At 37.3% G+C, this 26720-nt stretch overlaps 2 protein-coding genes across 4 annotated transcripts in view; both read left to right on the top strand.

The window, feature by feature from the left end:
- Window positions 1-7650, top strand: part of LOC578737 (discoidin domain-containing receptor 2) — a 49620-nt gene extending 41970 nt beyond the window's left edge. Inside the window, exons 13-15 of the mRNA XM_778892.5 lie at window positions 3826-4044; window positions 4577-4811; window positions 5162-7650. Coding sequence (XP_783985.3) covers window positions 3826-4044; window positions 4577-4811; window positions 5162-5467 — 760 coding nt within the window. The 3' untranslated portion in view covers window positions 5468-7650. The remainder of the gene's footprint in view (window positions 1-3825; window positions 4045-4576; window positions 4812-5161) is intronic.
- Window positions 7651-12737: 5087 nt separating this feature from the next.
- LOC100889976 lies at window positions 12738-21372 on the top strand. Of its 3 annotated transcripts, none has more exons than XM_030997887.1 (5): window positions 12738-12985; window positions 16155-17770; window positions 18757-18929; window positions 19586-19733; window positions 20461-21372. In XM_030997887.1, exons 2-5 carry the CDS (start codon window positions 16197-16199, stop codon window positions 21065-21067), a joined length of 2502 nt encoding a protein of 833 aa, XP_030853747.1. In that variant the 5' UTR covers window positions 12738-12985; window positions 16155-16196; the 3' UTR covers window positions 21068-21372. The 3 variants fall into 3 exon arrangements, with proteins under 3 accessions (XP_030853747.1, XP_030853745.1, XP_030853746.1); XM_030997885.1 differs by having other exon boundaries at window positions 12739-12985; window positions 18757-18935; XM_030997886.1 differs by lacking the exon at window positions 12738-12985 and adding an exon at window positions 13002-13184 and having other exon boundaries at window positions 18757-18935.
- Window positions 21373-26720: the final 5348 nt, after the last annotated feature.

Below are 26720 nucleotides of genomic sequence, written 5' to 3'. Positions count from 1 at the left end.
GACCTGGGCCTCGTTGCAAAAAACTTACCATTGATGGTAACTTTGCCATCAATGGTAACGACCATGGAAACCTTGATTTTGATTGGCTGTTGAGCCCTGTACCATGGTAATTGCCATTGATGGCAAAGTTACCATCAATGGTAAATTTTATGCAACGTGGCCCAGTACAATCATTATTTTTGTAGATGTGAGAAGTAAGAAGGGCTTAAAGGGGTACCATTTTACACTGAAATAATGCCCTACTGGGTCCAAACACAGACTTTCTTCTCATCCTGACATACATGTGTGTTTGAACCTCCTTTAAATCTCCATACCTTCATATCATTATTGTACTATTCCTTTCCTTTGCCTTCTACCGATTTTGTTTCTTCTTCTGAATTTCTTTGTTGCCCCCCCCCCCCCCCCCCCCATCTTTCTATCACTTGTATTTCAGCTTTCCTTCTACTTTCACCACTGCCACTCGATATGCACACACTTCTGGCTGCTTTATGTTGTTACACTTACTTACTCTATCATTTCTTCAACTTATACATAATTTTAATCTAGGTACATACTTGTAATCAAACAAAGAATACCCCCTTTTAGTAATAAAAATTATGGAGAGCCATTTGTAGCCTTAAAATAAAATATATTTGATAGTGAAAATTCAAATATTTTAGCCTTTTGATAAATTCCACATCTAGACCATGAAATCTCTTTGATAATAGAAATCATGAATGGTTTGAATCAACATTTAATGCCTTTTAAAATTACTTTTACAAAATACTTTCAAAGATGCTAACAGCTTTCCATAATTGTTAAGTCCAACTTGGAGTTACGTTCAACTTAGGATCTTTGTGAAACACCCCCCAGGACTATATTTCTGTCCATCTCGGTGCATCTCTCACGAGGAGCTGTCAAGTGTGTTGTTAACCATGATGGCTGCACACGCTAGACGAATCTAAATCCTAAGGTCTACGAGGGGTCACCTCCCAGTAATTAGCCTCAACTCTCACCCATCTGTACCAATTTAGCTACCAGGCTCTCCTCTCCCAGAAGACGTGATTTCCCTCACAAAAATCCAGGAAATTGTTGTTGAATCACAACAAGTCCCTTTTTTTTAACGTTGATTGTTTTACCATGCGACATCCAGACGTTGCTTGATTTGTGTGAAAACGCTCAAATCTGGATGGGATTGTTTAGCCAGATCCCTGAGTACACAAGGCACATTGTGTATCGCCCGCCCGGCCAGCCGGCATGGGAAGATTGCTGATTTCTGGTTAATGTTTGATTGGTGGATGTTACGTGCTGGAATGATAGCATGACCTGAACATGATGACTATAACATGCGATTGAGAAGCTATGATAGAGGGATGTGGTTAGGATCCTTGTTATTGTGCTTTCATACAGCGGCGGAACTGGTTTTAGTCGACGAAATTGATAAGTAATTCCCTGATAACAAATCAAATTTGAGAGAGAGAAGACAAGAAGGATAGTTGTTTACAGAGTAAAAGTTGCATTTAAGAGGAATTAATTACACTCAAGTTTGAGTATAGTATGGGATCCTCTTAATTACACTCAAGTTTGAGTATAGTATGGGATCCTGATTGGTCGAAAATCTTATTGCGTTTTTTTCTTCCCAAAAATGATATGTTAATATAATTGTATGCTCTTGGTTGATCCATTTTCTCCTGATGGATTGAAAGGTTATGGTCAGCAGGGATGAGATTCTTCTGAACAATGTCCCTTTGAGCAAGATGGGGTAACAAGTATATCTCAAATTTAGAACTTAAATGCAAGGAAACGTGTCCTTTGACGTAAATATATTCTAAATTTTCTGCCGTCAGGACCCCCATTTAATCTTCCTCCTTCTCTGGAAATTCTCTGTATCATCCCCGGGTCAGACGAAAGTCTAAACTACATGCCATTGATCATGTACCTCGATTTCTGTCTGATGTTGTAATATGTTTCAAATAAATGTCACTCATTCTACCAATTTCCTCTTTAGGATACCAAGTTGGATCAAATTTGTCTCTGTGATCTAATTTATTAGGCAAAATTCAAGAAACGTGTTGCTAATAGCTTTGCCATATCACTCACCATTTCAGAAGTTTTGACAAACAACCCTTGTTTTCAAAATGTGGAGAAGATCCTCTTTTTTTTTTTTTGTCAGTAAGAGTTGCAGTGGTTTTGGTAGAAATAATTTTAGCTTTGAAGACGGAGGAGAATTGGAATGCATTGGTAACAAAGACACATCATAGTCGGGTTCTGAGAAGAAAAAGGAAATAATAAAAACTTAAAATACGCGAGAAGAGAAGATTTTACATTCCTTCCTCTCTTATGATGTATCATTGTTTTGTGATTTGTGTCTTATTGTCAACATATTTTGCTTGAACTGATCATAGTAGAGGTAGTAGTAGTAGTATTATATTTGATATTTTACCACCAAAAGTAACTCCTGATTTCTCAATTCTGTGTAAATTTACACATCCCCCCCCCCCCCTCCTTTCCCAAGCTTACTCGAGACATTTTTTCTGAATAACTGCACCATTGCAAATTATCTTTTATTCGGTATGGATTGGAAGTCACTCTAGGCTGCTGCCACAGTGTTTGGTTTGCTCAGTGGTAGAGCAGTGGTTTTGTAACCGGGAGGTCCAGGGTTCGAAACCGAGTTGATGCGCTGGTGCCCTCTAGTAAGGGCATGAATCCTCATTACCAAGTCCCTCAGAGAGGACCTAAAGCCGTCATTCCCCTGGGGCCCTTTTCTCCAAACAGTCATAATTCTAACTTCTGGACTACCCCATTTAAACATGTGTTAAATGTATAACACACGTTTCAATGGGATAGTCAAGAAACTAGACTTATGACGGTTTCAAGAAACAGGCCCCTGTTTGCTTACTTACAAGCATACACATGCTTTCATTGCAGTCAGGTAAAACAAACAAACAAATACAGTCAAACCTGGTTTAGTGACCACCTGTCTACAAAGACCACATTCTTTGTTTCCCTTGAAAATGTTTTCTCATTGAAACATGTACTGAAGGAACCTATACATAAAGACCACTATTATTGTCTCCTTTGGGTAGTCTTTATAGACAGGTTTCACTGTAATAGTAAATATTCACACTGTGTGACAAAAATCAACTGAGGCAATTCACCATCTGTCCCATTAGTTGACTAAGGTAGGTAAAGAGTTAATATGTCCAAATTTCACTTTTTCAGTGTAAGAGCTGTTTGATGGAGCTGTCAAAGAGGCAGCTATTCAATTCAATTCAATTTAAACGAACATTTTTTTTCTTCCATTCAATTTGACAACATATTTGACATCTGTTCAAACAATACAATTGATACGTAGGAACATAAATATAATTAAAGAACTTGTATTACAAAGAAGAAGGCGCGAATCCCGATAAGCATAGGTTGTATTGGGTACGCCCTAATACACAAATACAAAACATACATTATAAACAGAAGAAAGGAAGAAAGGGATAGGAAAGGAGGAGAAGAGGATAGAGAGCATGGAGAAAGAGAAAAGAAGAGGACTGCAACATAGTGTATGGCATGCATAAACAACATAATGTAATGGCAAGATATAGGTGAAGAGTATAATGTGGAAATATTTAACTGTATTTTTATGGGATAATACCGGACTCATCACCCCTACTTCTGTATGGGTATCGATATAACAGTAATATAGACATTCTTATTGAAAAGTAGTATTTTTTATAATTTTAGAGGATAAAGATATATTTTGAAATGTTTTAACAAGTGTTTTTAATGAGTTTAATGAGTTTATCAATGTTCATGCTAAACTAATCTTTGTTTCATTTTCCTTTCCATCCACAGGGCCGATTTCATGAAGGAGATGAAGATCATGTCACAGCTCCGCGATCCCAACATCGTCCGTCTGCTGGCGGCATGCACGGAGGACGAGCCGTACTGCATGATAGTGGAGTACATGGAGAACGGTGACCTCAATCAGTTCCTTTACGAGAGGGAAGGATTCGAGGTCGGCCTCAATAACTGCAATGCTAATCTATCCAATTGTAATAAAAGTTCAATTAGGTGAGTCAAAGATGTTTGTTTTGCCCATTTGTGGGGGTGCCAATCAAAGGCAAATTAATTAATTAAAAACTTAGCAATTAAAAAAAATATATGTTTAAGAAAAACACCAAATCATTGAGAAATCAAAAATCATTGTTTTTCAATGAAAATGTGCCATTTTTCAAATTTTTGACATTCCTACCCATGTATATTGTTTTTTGAGACATTGCATTTGATTTCAATGATCTACAAATACAAGAAAAATGTCAATGTTGCGAATTTGAAGGACAAAATATGATCTATTCAGTCCTAAAAATAAATCCTCTCCTGAAAGGGTTCAATACAAATGTTGGTCAAACAGTTTTTGAGCGTCAAGTAACGCGTGGCAGGAATACTCCCCAGGGAGTGGAGTGTGTGCGAGCTAGCACTGAATCCAATGGACGTGGTAATAGTATATCTGTAAAGCGCTAAGAGACATTAAGCATTATATAAAAGCTGAATATTATTATTACATCGTATCTTATTATTTATTTTTTTCTTCCAATGTTTACAGTGTTGGTGCCCTTGTCTACATGATCACCCAGATAGCATCCGGTATGAAATACCTCTCAAATATGAACTTTGTCCATCGAGATCTTGCCACCCGAAACTGCCTCGTCGGGAAATCTTACACGATACGCATCGCCGACTTCGGCATGAGTCGGAATCTCTATTCGTCCAATTACTACAGGATAGAAGGGAGAGCCGTGCTGCCCATCAGGTGGATGGCATGGGAAAGTATATTACTGGTAAGTTGGGCTACATCGTTGACCTTGAGGCCTTGAAATGATGGAAAATAAAATGTCAGAGATCCAAACCAACTTACAATGATTGTTCAATACTAAAAATGTTTAATAATATAGATATGAGCAAAAAAAAGAATTTGAAAATGGAGTGAGTCATCCCATCTCTATGTTGAGCAAAGGTCCTATTTTGTACTCAATATTCTTGTGTTATAAGATATAGAAAAGTAAAGTCTATTATGCGTACGTAATTAATTAGAACACCTGTTGTGATTTACTGCATTATTAACAAGCCATCGGTCTTATTCATCAAGTCCTAATCTTTCGTAATTTTATTTTTCATTCACTCCTACTAGGGCAAGTTCACATCCAAAACAGACGTATGGGCTTTTGGTGTGACGCTGTGGGAGGTGATGATGCTATGTCGAGAGCAACCTTACTCAAGGCTCACCGACGAGCAGGTCATCGAGAACACCGGTCAGTTCTTCGAGAAGGACGGCACGCCCGTGTACCTGGCCAAGCCGCCACAATGCCCTAAAGACATTCACAACCTCATGAAACGGTGCTGGACCAGCGAACCCGGCCAGCGACCTACGTTTGACTTTCTCCACACGTTCCTCCAGGCGCGGAATATCGGTTACGAGCCACCGGTGTCGTTGTAGGGACTCTCCCTCCGATAGCCACTCGTTATTTTGCCAACGATGATGTCATCTTGGACAAGTGCATTCTTTGGTCATGGATGTTCTTTGTGACAATGTGTTAAATGTTTTGGAGAAAAGAAGGAGAACAGAAAACTATAAGTACTATATTCAGAAGACAAATAGACAGGACTAGAACTTCTGATGAATCTTTATCTCTCTCTCTCTCACAATCATTGGGAGTTATATTGATTATGTAATCAGGAAATACGTGTTTATTGTAAGAGGAAAAATGCTAACTTTAAGAAATGATGATGATGATCAACTGTACCCACCAGGGCCCCGTTTCATAAAACTACTATCACAGTAGAATATATTAAAGCAATTGTCTACATCAGAATTTCTGTGCTTTTGACAAGCAGTTTCTATTGAGTATTCCTTATGCTCTTTGACGAGAGATAAGTCCTATTCGAGATGATGCTTTTTCTAGAACTTGTTTATGACCTAATTCATTCTAGTGAATATCAGACTAGATATTGTAAAATTTGATAATACTTTATTATTGAATCATTTCTTGCTGTCCTATACTATCAAACACAGTTTTACAGCATTTTGAAACACCATGACAATTCCAGAATGAAATTCCTCATGACATTCTATGGTGCTTGCATCATTGAAAAGACAATTCTTTTCTTTTTAATGTACGTTATCTAGATAACCAACCCCACCAGACTAAGATATCTATCTGTTTATCGAACGATTAAAATTTCAGATGGCATGTTAGGTCCAGTACTTTTTACTACGATACAGATTCATGAAAGTTGACCATTCAATAAATATTATATATTTTTGACAACCTTCTCTCACTCATTCGCCCCCCTTTCACTAACTCTAAAAACAAATGATTGTTTCACAGAAGGCATGTTTTGTTTGTCAGATATTTGTTTCCATACCAGTACATGCCCCCCCCCCCCTTCCGAAATGATAATGGATACACCATTGATCTCTATCTGTTCTCAATCAGCAATGCTTTCATTATCTATATTCCTTGCAAAAAACATTTGAAAAACTAGTGGAATTTCATATCAAGTCACGACAATTGAATTTTATTGGAACATGTTTTCATGAAGAATTTTTTTTTTTAAATAGATGAATTTCAAGGTCTATATTGATGTTCCAAACAGCATCTTTGTGGGATTGGCAAGCAGTGTTTGAATGTTGTCTAAAGGTACTATTTAAACATTTTGACATTGTTATGAAAGTTGATTATTAATGGCTTTACCAGAAATTAAAAATACCATCCCTGAAAGTTAAAAACATGGAGATATGGGTGGGGGGGGGGGGGGGGGAGTTGTATTGGTTTTATTAAAAATGAATCAAATCCTTTTGAACCAAGTTATGAATTATTAAATCAATTTAGATTTCATCATAACTGACCTGATTTCAAACCATGGTAGCTATTGATTTTGCTTCCAATCTACTTTTGGAATTATTTTTCTCCACATGTACGTTTCAAAAGTTAAATGGTTCCTTTAATTGCTTATTTTATCTACCAGTACACGTGAAGTATGGGGGCAGTTCTTAAAATTGGAAAGGAAAGGTTCAAATGAGTTGTGATGTATAAATGGTCTTATGAATGCTTTTTTGTGCCTACAAGATATTTTCCAAGATTAATTTTCTTTTTTTTATGGAGGCTGTATATATTCTTGCAAGTTTGTATCGAATACGGTGTAACATACAATAGCACAAATAAAGAAAAAAAAACATCATGGATTTAGCTTTTTTATACTGCCTTTGTTGTGTATATTGAAAGAGATGAAAATAATAATGTAAAACCAGATTTAAAGATAATGGAATGTGAATATTGGTCATATTTTGGACAAAAAAGTTCTGTAGGTAATGCTTGTAAGTATGTATGGTGTATTTAATCTGAAAACAAATTGATATAAAGAAGTACTCATTTAGTGTATGTTTGTTTGGTTTATTAATGAAATAAACAAATTGTTGCTTGCATTCCATGTGTGCTGTTTATTAAATTGATGAATATACATGATTTAAATGTATATTTCACTCTTTTTCCTTTTCTTTTATGATTTATCCCAGCACTGTGCAACTCAAGATATTGCTAGTAAATGCACGATACTGTATATCATTGTGTATTTTTGATGTTGATATTTGTTATTGATGCGATTATGCACATAAATAATGGTTTCATTTGTAATGTAGAATAGAACGCTTTCCCAAAGTTGCACTTCGTTGTTTTGAATTTTTGATGAAATTATTTTACGGATCGGCTGAACTGGCACCACAAATACTTCTTAAATTCTTTAAGATATAAGAATTTGAATTTTTGATCAAAACAATCTATTCCATTTTTGAAAGGGAATTTCGCTTCATATCAAACATAAAGTATATTTTATGAATAATTGTGAACAGGTCTGAAAAAAATATTGTTATTAACTACTTGATAATGTCCTTTTCCATTTTGTTTGAAACAAAACATGTGAGGGGCAGAATTGCTACTTGTATTTTGCCCTTTCGACTCCCTTCTTCTGAAGACTATCACATATTGCTTATTAATACAGTCAAACCTGCTTTAGTGACCACCTGTCTACAAAGGCCACATTTGTTTTTTCCCTTGAAAATGGTTTCTCATTGAATCATGTACTAAAGGAACCTGTCTTCAAAGACCACTTGTCTACAAAGGCCGCTTTTTGTGTTTCCCTTGGGTGGTCGCTATAGACAGGTTTGACTGTACATGTACTTTTGAAAAAAGTACAGAATTAGACTTGACTTGGCAATACGGTGGATTCACAGTCCAGAGCCCCATCTGGTGACATCAGTGTTTGGTCTATTTCATGTGATTCATTGTGGGAAAAATTTAAGAAAAATGTCAGCTGGGGCGTTGTTATATACCCTTGGAGATGAGGGGATTTAATCAGAAATTTTTGGTGGGGAAGGTTTTAAAATGAATGGCTTATCAGGGGGGAAAAAATTGCACCGATTCCAAAAGCATCAGTCAACTCACTTCGTTTCGGTCATTTTGGCCACTTTTTGGCCCGAACTAATCATTAAGGTCACTTTTGGTCAGGGATAAATTTTTCTAATTGTCATTATCATCATAGGAGATTTGATAGGGCTCTTTTATGTTAAATTATGTCCCGGTGCTAAAAAAAAGTGGTCAGATCGAATCCCATCTGCAATTATTAAAATGGTAATTTCTGTTATCTTTTTACCCCAAAACAACCATTTGTATCATTTTTTATCCAAAATCAGGCCAAATTTTCAGTCAGAATTAACTGATTGGGGGAGGGGGGGGGGGGGGGTTGACATCGAAATTCAATATAAAAATGTGCACTGACGGATATTGGAACAATGAATCTCATTGAATGAAAGTTACACAGTTCGGACCGCTTTGGTCAATTCGATCGGTGGCTAGCATTTTGCTGCGCTGCACTGGTCGAAAAATGTCGACCACAAGCTGAAAAATTGACCAGTTGTGAGTCCACCATATTGAATGTTCAAGTGCATAATTCCTTATTATTGTTTCATCTATTGTGTGTATTCAAGCCAGCATTTAAAGCATCAATTTGAATGAAAATGTATGAAAATTATATTTGTTTATTGTTGACGACTGACCTTGTACTATGTGTATTATACATATGCCAAAGTAATGATTTCTATGTATCCGCCTACTGTATATAATTCAGCATTGTTTTAATTGCGCCGTGCTACTTGAAAAAGATTGAAATCTCTCTCTATATATATCTGTGCTCTTTGTGAAGGTTGGATAGTGACAGTTATGACGAAAAAAGCCCTTCACAGTGTTTTGGGCAAAAAGTTGATTTTTTTTTAGACTGAACTTTCTTTCAATAATTATTAAACAGCCCAGAACCCTTTACTGATCCTTGTATTGTAAAGTGAATAAAAAATGGCATGGGTAGATAACTACACATGACAGTTACAATATGTGTCAGTTAAAATGACACTATGCATTTTCAGGAGGTAAAAGTCTGCTAATCAAGACTAGTAATGTTTACAATGAAAATAGCAAATAACCAATTCAAACAAATGATAACACTTATCACTTTTTTATATATTGTACTATTGTAATTTTGATTGCTGACACTTGATTCTCAACTTAACTATCAGTCTTACTATTGACTTTAAGACCCTTTTTTTGCAATAAAGGAAGCTATCAAAGCTTGAAATATTATTTTGATGTTCATCCTCAGCCTGCATATTTTGTCATTTTCAAAGGGGTTTTGATATGAATGTATCTGCTTTATAGCTAAAGTGTGGGTGATGTGTGTTTGGTAACATATTATGGGTATGCTTGGGATGAAGATAGACAATGAAAGATTGGGAGAGAGATCTTGTAAAGTGAAGGCGACTATTAAAAGGAGAGAGAGAGAGAGAGAGAGAGAGAGAGAGAGAGAGAGAGATAGAGAAGAGAGAGAGAGAAAAGAGGGAGAGAGAGAGAGAGTGAAAGATGGGAGGGACATGTAGGATGAAGGTGACTAAATGAGAGAGAGAGAGAGAGCGAGTGTGTGTGAAAAGAGAGAGTGACAGATGGGGGCTATGTAGAATGAATGCGCCTAAATGAGAGAAAGAGAGAGAGGGAGGGGGTCATGTAGAATGAAGGTGACTAAAGGAGAGAGAGAGATAGAGAGAGAGTGAAAGAGAGAAAAAGAGAGAGAGAGGAGGGGGAGAGAGAGAGACAGATGGGGGGGGGGGTCATATCAAATGAAGGCGACTAAAGGAGAAGGAGAGAGAGAGAGAGACAGACGGAGAGTGAAAAGAGAGAGAGAGAAAAGAGAGGGAGAGAGAGAGAAGAGAGAGAGAGAGTAAAAAGAAAGAGAGAAAAGAGAGAGAGAGTGACAGGAGAGATAGACGTGAACGGTCTCACGCTTAACGACGTTGTAAATATTCTTGTTTGTTCATCGTCTCTAAGATGCTCTTTGAATCAAAAACAGCTTTTATTGTTAGGCTTCCTGAAAGAAATTTCAATTGTGGTTAAGAATTTTTTGGTTGCACTCTGTAGATTATGATGATGTGTTTGAACTTGTTTTCAATACAAGATCAAACACATGATGAAAATCGACTGGGTGCATGTCAATAAGTTCTTTACAACAATAGACGTGCACATGGCAATCACATGGTAGCTACAATTATGATCATCAGTACTGGGTCTAATAAAATGAATTTGAACCCAGCCCATAGGCTACCCCCTCTCGTTCTCTCTCTCTCTCTCTCTCTCTCTCTCTCTCTCTCCTCTCTCTTCTTCTTCATCGCCTACTTTTCCCTCTCTTACCTCCCTGTGTATTTGTATGCCTCGATAATACAGAAAATAAACAATAAGATTCTTCCTCTTAACCTCCTTCTTCCTAGTAGGAGAAGTATTAACAGCAGTATCACAATAATAATGATAAAAATTATCATTATAACTATTATTATTGTTGGTGGTGTTACTAATGTTATTTTTGTAATTATTATCATTACTTTTATAAAAAATAAAAAAAATATTATTATCGTTAATATTATTATTATTGTCATTATTATCATCATTATGATGAATATGAACATGAAGATTATGGTGACAATTAATATAAGTAGTATTATTATAATTATTATCATATCATTATCATCTGTATTATCAGCATATAATCTACAATGGCAGTAGTGTAGTGTAGTATAGTGGGCCGGGGGGCATGTAGAATGAAGGCAACTAAAGGACTAAAGGAGAGACAGAAAGAAAGAGAGAGAGAGAGAGAGAGAGAGAGAGAGAGAGAGGGAGTGAAAGAAGGTGAAGAGATGGAGAAGGGAAATGACGACAAAGAGGCACAGGAAGAAAGGATGAGAGAGTGGGGAGGAGGCAAGTACCGGTAGACAAAATGTGACATGTAGAGATAAGCCTCCCCCTTAAAAAAATGAAAATAAATAACATCCTAGAGGGGTAGTTGTGGGAGAGAAAATAGACTCAGAAAGACAGTTAGAGAGAGAGGGGGCGGGCGGAGAATATTTGAATTACCAAATGAAAGTGTGATAGAATAACAGAACGATTTTAAAAGTATATGGAAGGTCGAGACCTTTGACAAATTAAATGTGATTGTGGTTGTATGATGTAGAGGGATAGAACATCCCGGAATCTAAATGGAGAAGCAAGAAATATAACAAGATGAAGACATTTGCAGTTCTATAATGTTCCTCTACCTGTGTTCAATTATTTGATGATCCCTGTGACCTTTGATATCTGACCCCATGAACCCAACAACTCTTCATGTTGATACACATACTTTAGCAAAATTGGTTTGAACAAAGAGTAAGTTGATCAAACTCTTAGACAGATTTCTATTCAGACAACTCCCTGCTATATACTAATAGCCTTTAATTTTACTGTATCATTCAGGTTTTGTTGGTGGCATGTGAATAAAGTGATAGTTAGGATAAGAAATTGGATTTGTGAGCCATATGGCATAGCCAGGATTATTTCAGTGCATGGGAGGGGGCGATCATATATAAAGCCAGTGTAGAGAGACAGGGCATGCACATGAAAATCTAAAGATGGGATGTATCGTAAGCATGGCCGGTCAAACAACGACATTCTATACAATTATTATTGTTTGATACCATGGTTACCATGGTGGATGGTAATTTGAACCAAAGAAAATAAGGTTACCATGGTTTTTTTTTATATATATGTCAAAGTATCTGTTTATTAAAAATTTAAAAAACAGTGGAGAGAGAGAGAGGGGGGCATGTGCCCCTATATAGGTTCTCTATAGCTATATGTCACCCCACCCCTCCCCTCTCCCTCGATTTGAGCACTAGTCAAGGGCAGATTACTATCTCTTTTAGTTATATGGCCATCGATCCCTTCATATATTGAAGGAAACTTTAACATGATTTCCTCATAAAAGATTGTAATTAATACATAAATGATTTTTGCATCAAGATAAAAAATATGAATAAAAGTCTATTTGGCAATTATTCTTGAAATGTTATTCTGATTTGTTTTCACTGATCAGGGAAGTATAGTTTTCACATTCTTCTGTACAAGGTCTTTTCAAAATAGACAGAACTCAGCTAGAAGACTATCTTTTTCCTTCCTTTCTGAATATACCAGTGCTTATAATCTGTTGAGTAACATGTGGAATCTCTGGAGAATAAGCAATTATTCATTATTCATACCTCACCTAAAAAAAGACATGAATGTGCCATTGACAAAATCATCAGATCGCTTGTCGCATGGGAAGAATCCTTTATTTACATCATAACATTATCAAGCACAATGATGAAACACTGCACACTGCATGACTGCGTGCGCTGGACAGGTACTGATTGGAAAGCTCTCAGGGAATCCCCCCTTGAGTCAACAACAACAACAACAACAACAACATGTGAATATAGAGGGTCGTGTCGAGTGACCATGTTGAAGACAATGACGATGTGGGACCATTCATTAATTCTTTTGTCGTTGAAGACAGTATAGATCCGGGTATAGATCACCAACTTACTGTAGAACGAGAAGCTACAGTACAGGTCAGTACAATGAATTTAATCTATATTGCTTTCTAAACCAAAGTATATTGCCCCACTAGTAGCCAGGTAGCATGACTTCGCTTCTTGCTCCGGGCTGCGGTCGGCTTATCCCAATGCAGTGCAACGGGCCGTGGCGGATCGGTTAAGCAGTTTCCCTAGAATAGCTGCAGTCGCGCTTCACAGAGCATGGAGTGAACAGGTGAATGAGTGGTTTCCTATTTTTCATTTTTAAACTGCACTTGCTCATTTGCTGTCTTTTTCTAAATTGAATGGAGTACTAGTAGACGCCATTGTTACTGGCTACTGCCTAGTGTGCATGTGCAGCATGCATGTTGACCACTACACCAGGGTTTCCATTTAACGTCCTATCCAAAGGATGGAGTATTTTCCACTTAACTGTACATAGTCTGCATCTATGAAACAATGGGAGGGGCACGTTAATGCACAGCGCAGTTTCTGTCATTCGCCTGGGTGGGATTTGAACCCAAGATCTTTGGTTCGACAGACAGACGCTTTACCGACTGAGCCAACGTACTCTCCTCCCTGAACACATCATTTCATGTCAAGGAGTTTTTCACACCTCCTGAAATTCATGTAAAATACATGTTAAGTACATCATATTCATACAAAGTCTTGCATCATTGCATGACTAGTTTTTTTTATCAACTCCTAGATCCTGAATGGAAAGGGAGGGGGGGGGGGGGGGGGGGTAAGTGAGTTTCAGATTTGTGTAATACTTAATTTGACCCCCTAATAAATCATTAAAATTTATGATAATACTGTATGGCTATCTATCGTCTAGCATGCCTTAATTAATCTGGCATTGTGTGAATCAGGAAGTGACATTGCAATCGCCTAATTTTCATGGAAGCGCCCATCTTTTTACTTTTTAAATGTCTGATTGTGGGACACATTTCACCTTTCACTTAATTTCTTTTATGATGAGCTTTCATTGACATGCAATGTTTATTTTAATCAAGTTTTGTGCCAAGATTCAATTTTGAATGTCTGATTGTTGTCACATTTCACCTACCAGTATGTTCACTTTCTTTAGATATTGAGCTTTCATTTGACGTCATGCATTGTTTATTTTAATCAATATTCAGGGCTGCCAACCTTTAGAAAAAGTTTGGAGTGAGACATTGCGAGGGAGCGAAGCGACCAAGCCCGAGGGCGCAAAGCGCCCGAGGGGGGATGGTGTGGAAGGGGGTGTCCCCCCCTTCCACGGTAGGGAGCTTTTACAATTTTGCAATTGAAATGGTGCAATCTGGTGCATACTTTAACCCTGATTCCACAAATACATAAGGCAGGATTCAAATAGGTTAGTTGATTTCATGAAGTACACTGACCTTGAAAAAATACAAACTTCCACTTTTGTAAGTGCATTATTCCAAATCAACTGTCTTTATAAGCTTAGCAGTTGAACCTCAACCTATGATTATCTGTAACAAAATGGACAAATCCTCACTCAACAGGAACATGCATACTAAAAATAATAAATAGATATATACATGTAATATATAAAAAAAAGAATATAAAAATTAATAAATAGATATATAATGAATATATAAAAAAATACTAAAAATAAATAAATCAATACTGCACAATTTTCATTCTTCAAAATAAGTATACCTCTCATCCAGTTAATCTTGAGATAATTTGCACTTCAGGATGACCTTACTCTCTGCTGGTAGCTCAAACTTGAAGCAAGGCTGGGCTGCTGCTTCCCAAGATGATACTAGAACAAATGATCATTATGATGTCTGTCCATACTGGGTGTCATTCATTCCTCAAAATAAGTATAATACTCATCCAGTTAATCTTGAGATAATTTGCACTTCAGGATGACCTTACTCTCTGGTCACAGACACAGTCACACTCTCAACACACTCTTTTTGGAAAATAATTAAATCAAAATTTCGTTCTCAATAGAATATACAGAACATAGTTAATACAACTGCAATTATATACAAGCACCCTTCCAAAATCATTCTTATGCGCTTTATAAGAACTGTACTATTATTATTATTATTACTCTCGTATAAACGATCGAAACCATGAATTTCAATATTTCAAGACAAGAGTTTAAACTCACCTGTACCGGCTGAAGCCTGATCGAAGTACTGTACCATAACTATGGCCGATCTGGTCGTAGAGGGCTAAAGAGGACGGCCCAGGCCCATTATCCGCTCGCAAACACTGAGCCACCCGGGCCGGTCTGGGCTGGGGGCCGGGCGCGATGTACAGCGATGACAGGCCATGGCATTGACACTCGCTTGTCGTGTCTCGCACAAAAACCCCGCTTCATAGTAAAGTGACGACGTCACTCGCACACGCAGGATAAGCCAATCGCAATTCACTATCTTGTCTTTGCGCGGCAAACCGAAACCAATTTACATTGATGGTTTAGCTTTGCGCATGTGTGGTTAAAAAAATGTCGGCAGGGATATTGAATATCCGATATAATAGACTTTTTTATTTTTAGTTTCTATTTTCGGGGTTCAGCGTGAGAATTCCTATGATCAGCGTGAGAGCGTGAGAATTGGGTGAATTGCGTGAGACTCACGCAGATTGCGTAAGAGTTGGCAGCCCTGCAAAATCGATTGTGTTGCTTTAAAAAAATTAAATTAAAAAAAAAAAAAAATTATCTTGTATAATCAGCTATATTCTTGTTGTTGATTCTATTGGTTATATTATGTATGTATATTCATATATGTTTTGTTATGTTTTGTAAAGTCGAAAGCAATATTGAATTAAGATGATTTTATTAAAGAAAAAAAAAAATATTGATTTTAACAATTTCTCAGCCGTATAACACATTGTGTTTGTTTGCTTTCTAAGAGGTTATGATTGTAAACATACTTTATTAATCTTCAAATCATCAAATTATTATCTTGTGACCAATCTTACTTCATTTTGTAAATATTTAAAGCCCCACTGTACTTCTAAAACTTGTAGCTACTTGTACAGTATGTAGTAAACAATGCCTAAGCGGTGACCATTGGTCCCCCATGATCCTTTTTTTCTTATGTTAATTGAGAGCTGAGTTGGTGAGATAGCCACTTGTCAGTGAGCAGTGAGCCCGCTGGGTGGTGTAGTCCCTCCAGTCGAAACTAGTACAGGTGGGCTTTAAACTCTAATTTTTTAATACTTTTTTCATCATTTCTAGATCATCATGATGTAACCCTTCAAAGCTCTTGAAAATGGGTCGATGATCATGGATCCGGACAAGGAGAGATCTCTGGACTATGCCAGGACTCAACAAACCTACTTTGATCTTTATCAGGGAAAGTTGGACAAAGTTTCTCAAGATGTGAAAAGTAGAGAGACGAGGCCACAACTTTTTCTTATTTCTGGACTGCCAGGCATCGGTAAGGCCTCATTTGCTGTCGAGTTAGCAAAGAGACTTCAAAGAAATGATTCCACAACCACCATCACGATTCACACTCCCAAAGGGGCTTCTCACCAAGATATTGTTCAAGATATCGCAAGCAAGTTTTTAGAGATAAGGAATTTGGATTTCACGGTGTCTTACTGCTTGCAAGAAGAATTCCTGGACAAGCTTGAACACAAAACATCAGAGACAGTGATAATCATTTTTGGTATCACCAATGCTGCAGAGGATGAGTTACCAAAGATTCTAAGTGAGGCGGAAAGTCTGGTGAGATTTCCCAATGTCACTGTTTTAATGACCAGTGGAGAGGATTGTGGATTTGCAAGACTTGGTCCCAAGTTCTTCCTGTATGTCTTGCAGCCACCCAGTGAAGCAGAAGCAAGGAGATACCTGGAATCCTTTGCACCACACTTGCCCATTGAGAATTATCTAGAATGCCTTGTACCTGTGCTGCCCTTCAGAATAAGCGACATTCTGAAGAAGTGTGGACAACTTCCTAAATTAGTGGCCCAAGTTGGTGACATGCTCAAGGACAATGTTCCAATTTCTACCATTTGGGATTCAGTGAAGGAGAACCCTCTATCAATCCTGCCAAAAGCTGAAGCTGAAGCGGGAGCTGGAAGATTTGGAGATGTTGTGGTTCGAAAGGTGAGGACTGATGCTGACAGGAAGGCCTTGAAGGCTCTGGCTGTAGTGGATGGCCATTTTGATGAGAAGGCATTCTGTGCAATAACTGGGAAGGATGCATCGCAATGTGGTCTCGCAGTCCGCAGCATTCGTCCTTTCCTCTCAAGCCACCTCTTTGCAACAGCCGATACTGGAAGTGGAAGGTTGTTCTGCATGAACGAGCTGATGAAGTTTACGTTGAATCAGAAATGGGGATGCCTTGATGGATTGGTGCAGAGTCGCAATCGCTTCTGCTTGTTCTACGCACAACTCTTACAGCGGATGACACCGCTCATGCACAGCTATCAACCTGACAACCTCCCATTGTACCAGGCAGATTTTATCAATCTGCAGAAACTGCTTGAAATGGCAACATTTGCCACCTCTGAAGACTTTATGTACGAGTTGATCATGGACATCGCCCACAACTCGCAGGAGATCATCTACGACTTTCTTCAGAAGAAAGAAGTGATACCGTTCTACGAGAGCTGCGTCAGAGCAGCTCGACAGAGGAGTGACGAACGTCGGCTAGCTTACGTGCTCATTGCTTTGTCACATGCTGTTGTGATGCTTCACAATGACTTTGATCATGTAGAGGGATACCTTTCAGAGGCACAGGAAATCTTAGAGAGGATTGGTGAGATGGATACCCTTGACACGGTCAGACTTCATTTGGAAAAGGGATGGTACAATTATAAATGTGCCAAGCATCGGGAGGCATTGAGGTAGGTGTAAAAGTATGAAGCTACATCTTTTGATATTGCACAGCGTTTATAGAAGAGATTAATTATAATAAACTGTGCTGTAGATATTCTTTTATTTGCATTCAGTATGTCCCATGAATCTCATTGTTTTTCAGTTTCCCAGTTTCACTTGCTCAACTTTGCAAATTTCATTAGGCCATTATAAATAAATGTGTAGATGTGTTTTCTTTAATCAATCTGGACAAGATAGGGACAAGAAATGTGTTATCAAATTTGAAAACTTTTGTAATTTAGTTTCAATTCAATTGAATCATATATATTGAATATTAAATCATACTTGTCTTAATGGGCTAATCAGGGATTCAAAACTGAAACATGTAAACCAACAACCCGGATGTCATGAAGACTTGTCTGTTTCCTTCCTGATTTATTTCATTATTCAAATGAGAAAGTAAGTTACTTGTTAAAGGCCCACTGCACTACTTGTAGCTACTTGCGCCCTCTCTATACCGGTATTTAAAAATGCCGAATCGGTGACCATTGGTCCCCCATGATCCTCTTTTTCTTATGTTAACTGAGAGCTGGGTTGATGAGATAACCACCTGTCCAGTGACCTTGCAGAGCGGTCTAATCCCTCCTGTAAACTAGTACTGATAAGCTTTAAGATGTACCTAATTGTGCTTGGTACCCTTGATTGCACGTTTGGTAGGATTTTCACATGTTTTTTTGCAGAATAGTTTACTAATTGGAAATCATTTTCCTTGAAAACTTGAAATCATTGATTGATTATGTACTTTGAATGCTACGGTGAAATGATAGCCAGCATTTTTTATTTGCAATATATTGTTCTTCTTTATGAATACTAAGTAAAAAGCATCCTGTTGATTAAAACAATCAATCTTTGGCTTGCTTTTCCTTGTATATGCACAGGTAAATACATTGATTTGCTATTACTAAAATATAGTTCATTAGGATATTGATTGATTATTTGATTTGAATTATTCCAGCTCTTACGAAGAAGCAAGAAGGATTCTGCTTCACATCATTACTGGCGAGGCGGAGAACGAGAGCCTTCCGGACCCCAAGTTCCTCTTGGAAAAAGCGAAGATGATGGATAAAGGAAGCCTCCACCTGTGGGTATTGTCCTCTGTCAACACCAACATTGCCACCATCTATACGTGTATGTGTAAGTGAGCAGTATTGCTGGAGACTTGGGGGGGGGGGGGAGTGCTTCACAAAGATCCTAAGTTGAACTTATCTCTAAGTTGGACTTAACTATTATAGAAAGCCATTAGCATCTATGGAAATATTTTGTAAAAGTAATTTTTTAAAGGCATAAAATGTTGATTCAAATAATTCATATTTTCTATTTTCAAGGAGATTTCATGTTCTTGATGTGGAATTTATAAAAAGTCTAAAATACTTCAATTTTCGCTTTTGAATACATTTTATTTTAAGGCTACAAATGGCTCTCCTTAATTTTCAAGTCCAACTTAGAGTTAATTTCATCTTATGATGTTTGTGAAATGCCCCCTGGAGCTAGTGCCCATGTCTGCGGAGTGCACCCACATAGGCATATACATGTGGGTGTTATTGGGCGATTCCGATAAAACATGCAAACCAAAACAAAATATCAATCTCTATTGATACAGCGCGCGCGCCACACATTCAATCAAAATACAAGTAAAGATTGTGAGAAATGTCTCATCCTCCTCCTCCTCCTCCTCCTCCTCCTCCTCCTCCTCCTCCTCCTCCTCCTCCTCCTTCTCCTCCTCCTCTCATCATCGCTATCATCATCATGTTGATCAAACATTTTTTATGATTGTCTTATTCTAGGTAACTTTGAGGCTGCTATCAGCCACTTCAAGCAGAACCTTCAGCTTCAGAACACATTGTGGACTGAGCGACATCCACACTCGGCATTGACCAATCACAAGCTAGGGCTCACATACCTGCTGAGTAAAGACTTTGCTAATGCTCTGAAGTAAGTGATAGTACCCCCCCCCCCCCCTAAATACTAACCCCACCCTGACAACTTGATTCCAGACAACAATCCCTTTTGGATAATCACCTTTTGGATACACCCCATGGATACACCCCATAGCCCCATTAGACAAAAGAAAATACCCCCCCCCCCCTAACCACCACCAAGTGGTACAACCCCTTGTCAATACTCTCCCTTTTGTGTGAGTAGTCCTTTGAAGCGGGAGGGAGAGATTAATTTAGTTCTTAGTTTTAAACATGCTCTGAAAAACGGTAACCAAATAATTTTCTGTCATATGAAACAAACTAATATGTACGTGAACCAATTAAAAAACTCTTACAGAGATAACACTATAAAGGTAAATGATTTTGGTCATTTATCCATTGTATCCTCATGTTCCATTCAGTTCTGCATTGAAAAAATGGTTAAAAAGTGGACATTTTTTAATTTATGTAAAAGAGAAGGAAATATAGCGATCTTGTTTTGATGGATTTCTCCATTCCATATTTTTTTTGGGGGATAGGTACGGTACTAAGGGACCCAGCCTGAGGATGTTTCTATGATTTTGGTCATTTACATGTATCTATTGTATCCTCATGTTCCATTCAGTTCTGCATTGAAAAAAATTGTTAAATAGTGGACATTTTTTAATTGATGTAAAAGAGAAGGAAATATAACGATCTTGCTTTGATGGATCTCTCCATTCTTTATTTTGGGGGGGGGTTAGGTACGGCAACAAGGGACTCAGCCTGAGGATGTTCCTGACAAAAGGTGCCTCACACACTACCATACAGTCTCTGAGCATGGTTGCCATGGCAATACTAGATCACAACGGTGATTGGCAGCGTAGCTTGAGATTACTCCAGGAAGCCGTGGAGATGAGGGAGGAGCTTGGACCAACACACCCGGACATGGCTCTGCTCCACCACAGCATGGGTAACGTCTATCGCTTCTGCAGTAACCACAGGGAGGCCCAGAGGCACTACCAAAAGGCTGTTGACATGCGTCTGGCGGCTTACGGCATCGGACCAAACTTCTGCACGGTGGAATCGCTGGATGCCTTGGCTGATACGTGCTTTGAAGTGGGTGAGGCGGAGGAGGCTCTGGAAGTACACCAGAAGTGCTTGAAGATGTGCTTGCAGCATCTGTCGGAGGATGCAGAAGGGCACCTAGATGAAGGCGCACGTGGGATAGATTTGGTGAGGACAACCTGTAAGAAAGTCAGTCTCATCTATGAAGCAAGGCATGATGTGAACCAAGCTGAAATCTGGAAGAATGCATCTGAATCTGAAAGGCCTCTCTTGGTGATTCCGCAGGAATATTTCCCACCTTGAATGTGACTGTTTATTTCTTAAAGAGAAGGTTGAGTTCTGGGAAGAGGTAAAAAATAATGTGTGAGTGTTATCATTGTTTATGCAAGTGTGGAAGAACATCAGATAACAAATGTTCCCTGAAAAGCATGGCTCTTCAAATGCCTTAATATTCTAAATATGGCATGTAACATCATAAAAATCGGGACAGAATGTTTCACTGCTTGTTTGTGTAGTCTCATATAAATCTTCTGTGTACAGTGCTTGTAACTTTACCAAGACTGGGCCAATTTTGTTATCATTTTGATGATTCCAGAACCTTGCAATACACATACCTTCTTATATGCTAGATGATCAATCTTTTCTGATCGATTCCACAACGTTTCTTTCACAATGCAATCAGAACCAGAACTCAACCTTCTCTTTAAATGTGTTAAACATGTTATTTATTTTGTTTACCCTCTCTCGGGACATACCGGTATTCTGTGCACCTCTCTACCTTTACAAAGCTATTCATGTTTTCTTCACATTTCTAATGCATTGTATTTGTGTGTTTATCTTGCATTATGCATTAAGCATGCAAAGGTCATGGATTCAAGCCCTGGAGGGGCACTAGTGTCCTTTAGCAAGACATTAATCTACATTTGCCACTCTCCACCCAGGTGTTAGATGGGTACCTGAAGGAAAGACTTCCTTGAATGCTGTGAGCACCAAATCTGTAGCGTAGCTACAATCAGGGTAAATAATGGAATGCCTTGAGCACCTTGAAGCTGTAAAAATATGCAATACCATTAATTATTATTTCTACATGTATTTGTTATTCTTCCATTCCTCTCTTATCTTAACACATATCTAGCGTCTAGTTAAGTATATCATCCTCGACAGTTCACTGTGTTATTCTATTGTATCCTTCATGCTACTCACTAGTTCATAACCCGTCAATTCTTTTCTTCCATGATCATGTCATTGATACTTCCTTGCTGAAGAGCAGTATGAACGTGCTTCTGCTTTATATATCCTGTACTTACAGCTATAAAGTGAAGTTCATTTCCTTGCTGTAAATTCAGGGCCCTCTTAAAAGCAACTCTGAAAATCAAATGCATGTCCTAAAAATCAAACGCATGTCCTAAATATCAAACGCAACTTTACGTTTGATTGCATTTTCATTGCATTTTCAATTGCATTTGATTTCAAACGCAACTTTTCCAGATCAAACGCAACTTTATGATGATATATGAATATGACCAAAACGCAAAGTTGCTCTTGATTTCAATCACAACTCTCTGAGTGCAATGCCAGTTGCATATGATATTTGCGTTTGATCCGAGTTGCGTTCAATCGCAGCTTGACTTTTATGCAAGAGGGCCCTGGGTATATTAAAGATAAACTTGAGTTCTGGTCATGCGATTGCATTGTGAAAGAAAAGGTGTGGAATGGATCAGAAAAGTTGATCATATAGCATGTAAGTAATGGTGTGTAATGCAAGGTTCTGGAGTCATCAAAATCATCATAAATTTGGCAGAGTCTTGGTAAAGTAACAATCACTTACACAGAAAGATGTATATGGGCCAACACACATGGTGTCAGGGCTAGTACTACCCTGATTTCCTTATCTCATTTCTCAGCCAGTATACATTTTCTTCCCAAATTGTTTGGCACATGACATTTTTTTGTAATCTTGAACATTCAGTGTAAGTTTCGTTAGATTCTGTGAGAATTCATTTTCTTTTTTTTACCAGAACTCAAGTTTATCTTTAACCTTTAGACTAATGAATACTCTCAATCCCATACACTGAATATACATGTCGGGACCACCTGCTTGTAACAGGCAATGGGTTTCAATTGCACGAATGTGAACTACTTGAATTCATATCCTGATAAACATACAGGAATGCCAATTAATTGTTTTATATCCGAAACTATTGAGTGTTGGCCTATCAGCTTTGACAATAGGCATTAATCAAGTAGTGTGTGTAGTAGACTGTAGACTGATAAATGGCCCATTTCCAGTTTTAAGTGGCAATAAAACTAGTCTCATATCTATTTCTTGTACATGTATGAGTAAAGCACTAAAGTGGCACTGTATATAAAGGAGAACCCTAAGAAGTAAGCCAGGGTTCCCTTTAGAAAAGCACTTTGCATCAGGAAGCATGATGGCTCAGTGGTAGATCAGTGGTCATGTAACTGGTACATGTAGGTCCCTGGTTTGAAACCAAGGCAATGTGCTCGTGCCCTGTGGTAAGGCATTAATCCTCATTACCACAAAGTCCCTCGGAGAGGACTTCATGTCGTAGGCCCCTGGTTGCTTACTTACAAGCATACACATGCTTTCTGGGCAGTTAGGTAAAACAATCATCAAACAAATAAGGGATCTCTTTGGAATGGGTAATATATAAAAGAGAAATACATGCATAACAAGCCCTCAGTTTAACCTTTGCCTACAAAAACCAGGTGGTGTAATATTTCACTGTAAAGAAGGTATGTAATAGATGACTAAAACCTGAAAATTTAAACAGTTTTTCATGAAAATGGTTGGTAAATCTTTTGGGTACAGTTCCATGGTATTGATTTAACTGATATTGTACCCTGTGACTGCTAAATGCTTTCATGTCCATAGGTTTAATACAGGAACGACTCAGATCCTGTAAGCAGTGGGTTAGTAAGAACAGGGTAAACACACAAATGGCAGGGTAGGTCTATGTTTACTGGTATGTTATTATATTTCATATGTCTTCTTTTTCTTTTGTACTATAATTTAAACTTTATTCAACTTTGTATTCAAATATGTGTTATGTTATTTTTCAGAGGCTCATACTTTTGGTAAATTACATTTCTTAATTTTGTTTTTTACAATAAGGAGAAATAGATTTGGTAATGAAGACATGGTATGTATTTATACTTCAGAAAATAGTACACTTTCACCAGTAATTCAGATGGAAAAGCTTGTGGAAATCGATCTTCTAAAAAAATATGAATTTATCATTATTGCAGCTAGTAGATCAAAAAGAGTCCCAAGTCCTCCTCCAATCTATTGTAAAGCTAGCATTGCCTCTTTCATAAGTTGCATCAGATACCGAGCTTAACTGCCAAAGTTCAGAGGTAAATTTTGTGATCGTTTCACATCATTGACAGCTCTTGGAGACTGGACCCAGATGTGTACATACATGTAACTTGACTGTTCAAATTGGAGTTAATGGTTGGCTGAAATGTTTTTTATACATTTATTTTGTATAAAGATCTACTATTTACATTGTGAAAGGTAATCTTTAATTTGCCTTTTTGTGTGTTTTTTTGCATTCGCTTTTGAAGTATTTATATACACCCATGTTGTCATGGTACATGTATATCATGGTATTGGTTTTTATTGTGTGCTGAGCATAATTTTATAATGCATTTGTATGTACTTTTTATCGTAATGAGTTGTCAGTAATTTTTTTATTATTTATAATAATTTATTATTATGTCCTTTGCATATGCTTTGAAAATATTTGCGTAAACTGCTTATTGGGAAATGCCTTCATTTATTTTTTTTCATTGAGAGCTCTTTTGTAAAAAATAACATTATTAACGATGTATGGTGAAATACTTTCATTTATTTTGTTTTCATTGAGTGCTCTTTTGTAAAAAAAAAAAAAAATTATTTCATTATAATATATGCTGAAATGCTTTCATTTACTCGTTTCTATTGTGTGCTCTTTTGTTTTAAAAAAATAATTATACATGGTAAAGTGCTTTCATTTACTTTGTTTATATTGTGTGCTCTTTCGTTTAAAAAAAAATATGATTATACATGGTGAAATGCTTTCATTTACTTTGTTACTATTGTGTGCTCTTTTGTAAAGAAAAAAAGATTATTTTTCATAAAAGATGCATATTATGCTGCTCGTATTGTGACAGGTTACAATTAAATGTATAAACTTGTAAAACATTGGTGTATACTTTGCTTAACTGCTTATGGGAACAGGTTACTTTTAAATTAGTTTCTATCATGCAATCGTAAGTATGTCCAACTTAAAATTATTTTACATACTATTGCTTATATTGTAACAGATTATTGTTAAATTGGTTTCAATTGGGAGCTATTATAAGCTTGTAAAACGTTCATATATGTGTATATTTATATACATTGTATATGATTGATGATAGGTTATCAATGAATTGATTTGTATTGTGTGCTTTACATATACTAGCTTCAAGAATGTATAATAATCTGTGATATTTTGCAGCTGAAATAAGTATTTATGTGCGCTGTGTCAAATCTCATCTAGGCAAATTAGATTTATGTATTTACATAATATCTGCCCGTAAAGGCATGTCTTGAGTTATCAAATTTGTATGGTAATCACTTAATCCTTTTTCTATGATTTTTCAAAGGGCAACAGCGATGATGAAGATATTTGATATGTTTATCTATATAGTAAGTCTGATTGATATACATGTGTTATAACCATGCATCAGTGTGATTCAATATAGACTGTATACCAGTGATTTAAATACACTAAAAATTACACAAGCTTGTATTTTAATCACAGTTTTAATTGATTCATGGCGAATACCAGAAATGTCATAAGTTGACAGGAATGGAAGGATTACATATACAGTCTTATTTGAAATAGGTTGCAATTAAGGAATATTGACACCTTACCACAAATCATATAGCCTGGAGCAGAGCCTAGCTCTGTCAGCCTAGTCTCATAGTGCAGACTTTGTTACACACAGCAAATGACAAGGATCTGTGCGTTCTTACTGCAGTCTTACTATGAAAGTAATACAATATGTTTGTGTATGCATTTATGGAAAAAATAATATTGGAATAAGTTAAGTGTGCTTATTATATTATATACAGGGTGACTTTTTCATTCATAAAGAGGAATTAGATTGGGTCCTTGGGCAGGTATTATGTGACTTTTTGTATGATCTCTATATGGTTACATAGAGCTCTAAAGTCCTTCCATATCCTTTTTTGTTGGTGCTATGATTTTATGTATAAAAAAAGGTGCATCAAAACCGAAAGTGTTCATCTTGAGGTTTATGGATAAATTGTAGTGCGGTTACTTTGCCGTTGCTCATCTTGATTCAATTGATAATACAGACTAAACTCTAGTTACAATTTATCTTATGATGTTAAAGCAAATCTGCATTTACACTCACATTCTCGTGTTTCATGGAAACTTTCTTATGGGTTTTGGGGGCTATAGATGATTATTTGTAGACTGATATCAATGCTGTCTGCTGTTCTTGAAATTTCTCTGTCTCTCATTCAGATATAATATGTGTAGATCTATCTCTGGAGTGTTTACATTCTGTTTGGTCTCTGGTCGGAAGGTGCAGAGTAAAGATTTGCTCTCTCTTTATTATATCTCTCTTAGGGCGCGTTTATCGGGGCTTGCCACTAGATATGTACATATCGTACCCCACTATCATACCCCACTATCATACCCCACTATACGATCGTGATTTGCTGGATGTCGCGTTTATCGACTCTTCACGATTCACAATAAAGGCCTTGTCTCTTCGCAGCTGCTCAGCGCTATTTCTCCGAACCGGAAACTAGCCTGGGAATTCCTATTTGTATGTGAGGTTCAAAACAGCTTTGCGTTTATCGATCTCTCAGAAACGTGATTCTGGCTGTATGTCACATTCAAAACACACCTTTTTGCGTCTTTAGATATGCCCA

This window comes from Strongylocentrotus purpuratus, unplaced genomic scaffold, assembly GCF_000002235.5.
Source record: "Strongylocentrotus purpuratus isolate Spur 01 unplaced genomic scaffold, Spur_5.0 spur5_scaffold_4, whole genome shotgun sequence".
Taxonomy (NCBI): Eukaryota; Metazoa; Echinodermata; class Echinoidea; order Camarodonta; family Strongylocentrotidae; genus Strongylocentrotus; species Strongylocentrotus purpuratus.
This window is presented reverse-complemented; position numbering and strand designations above follow the sequence as displayed.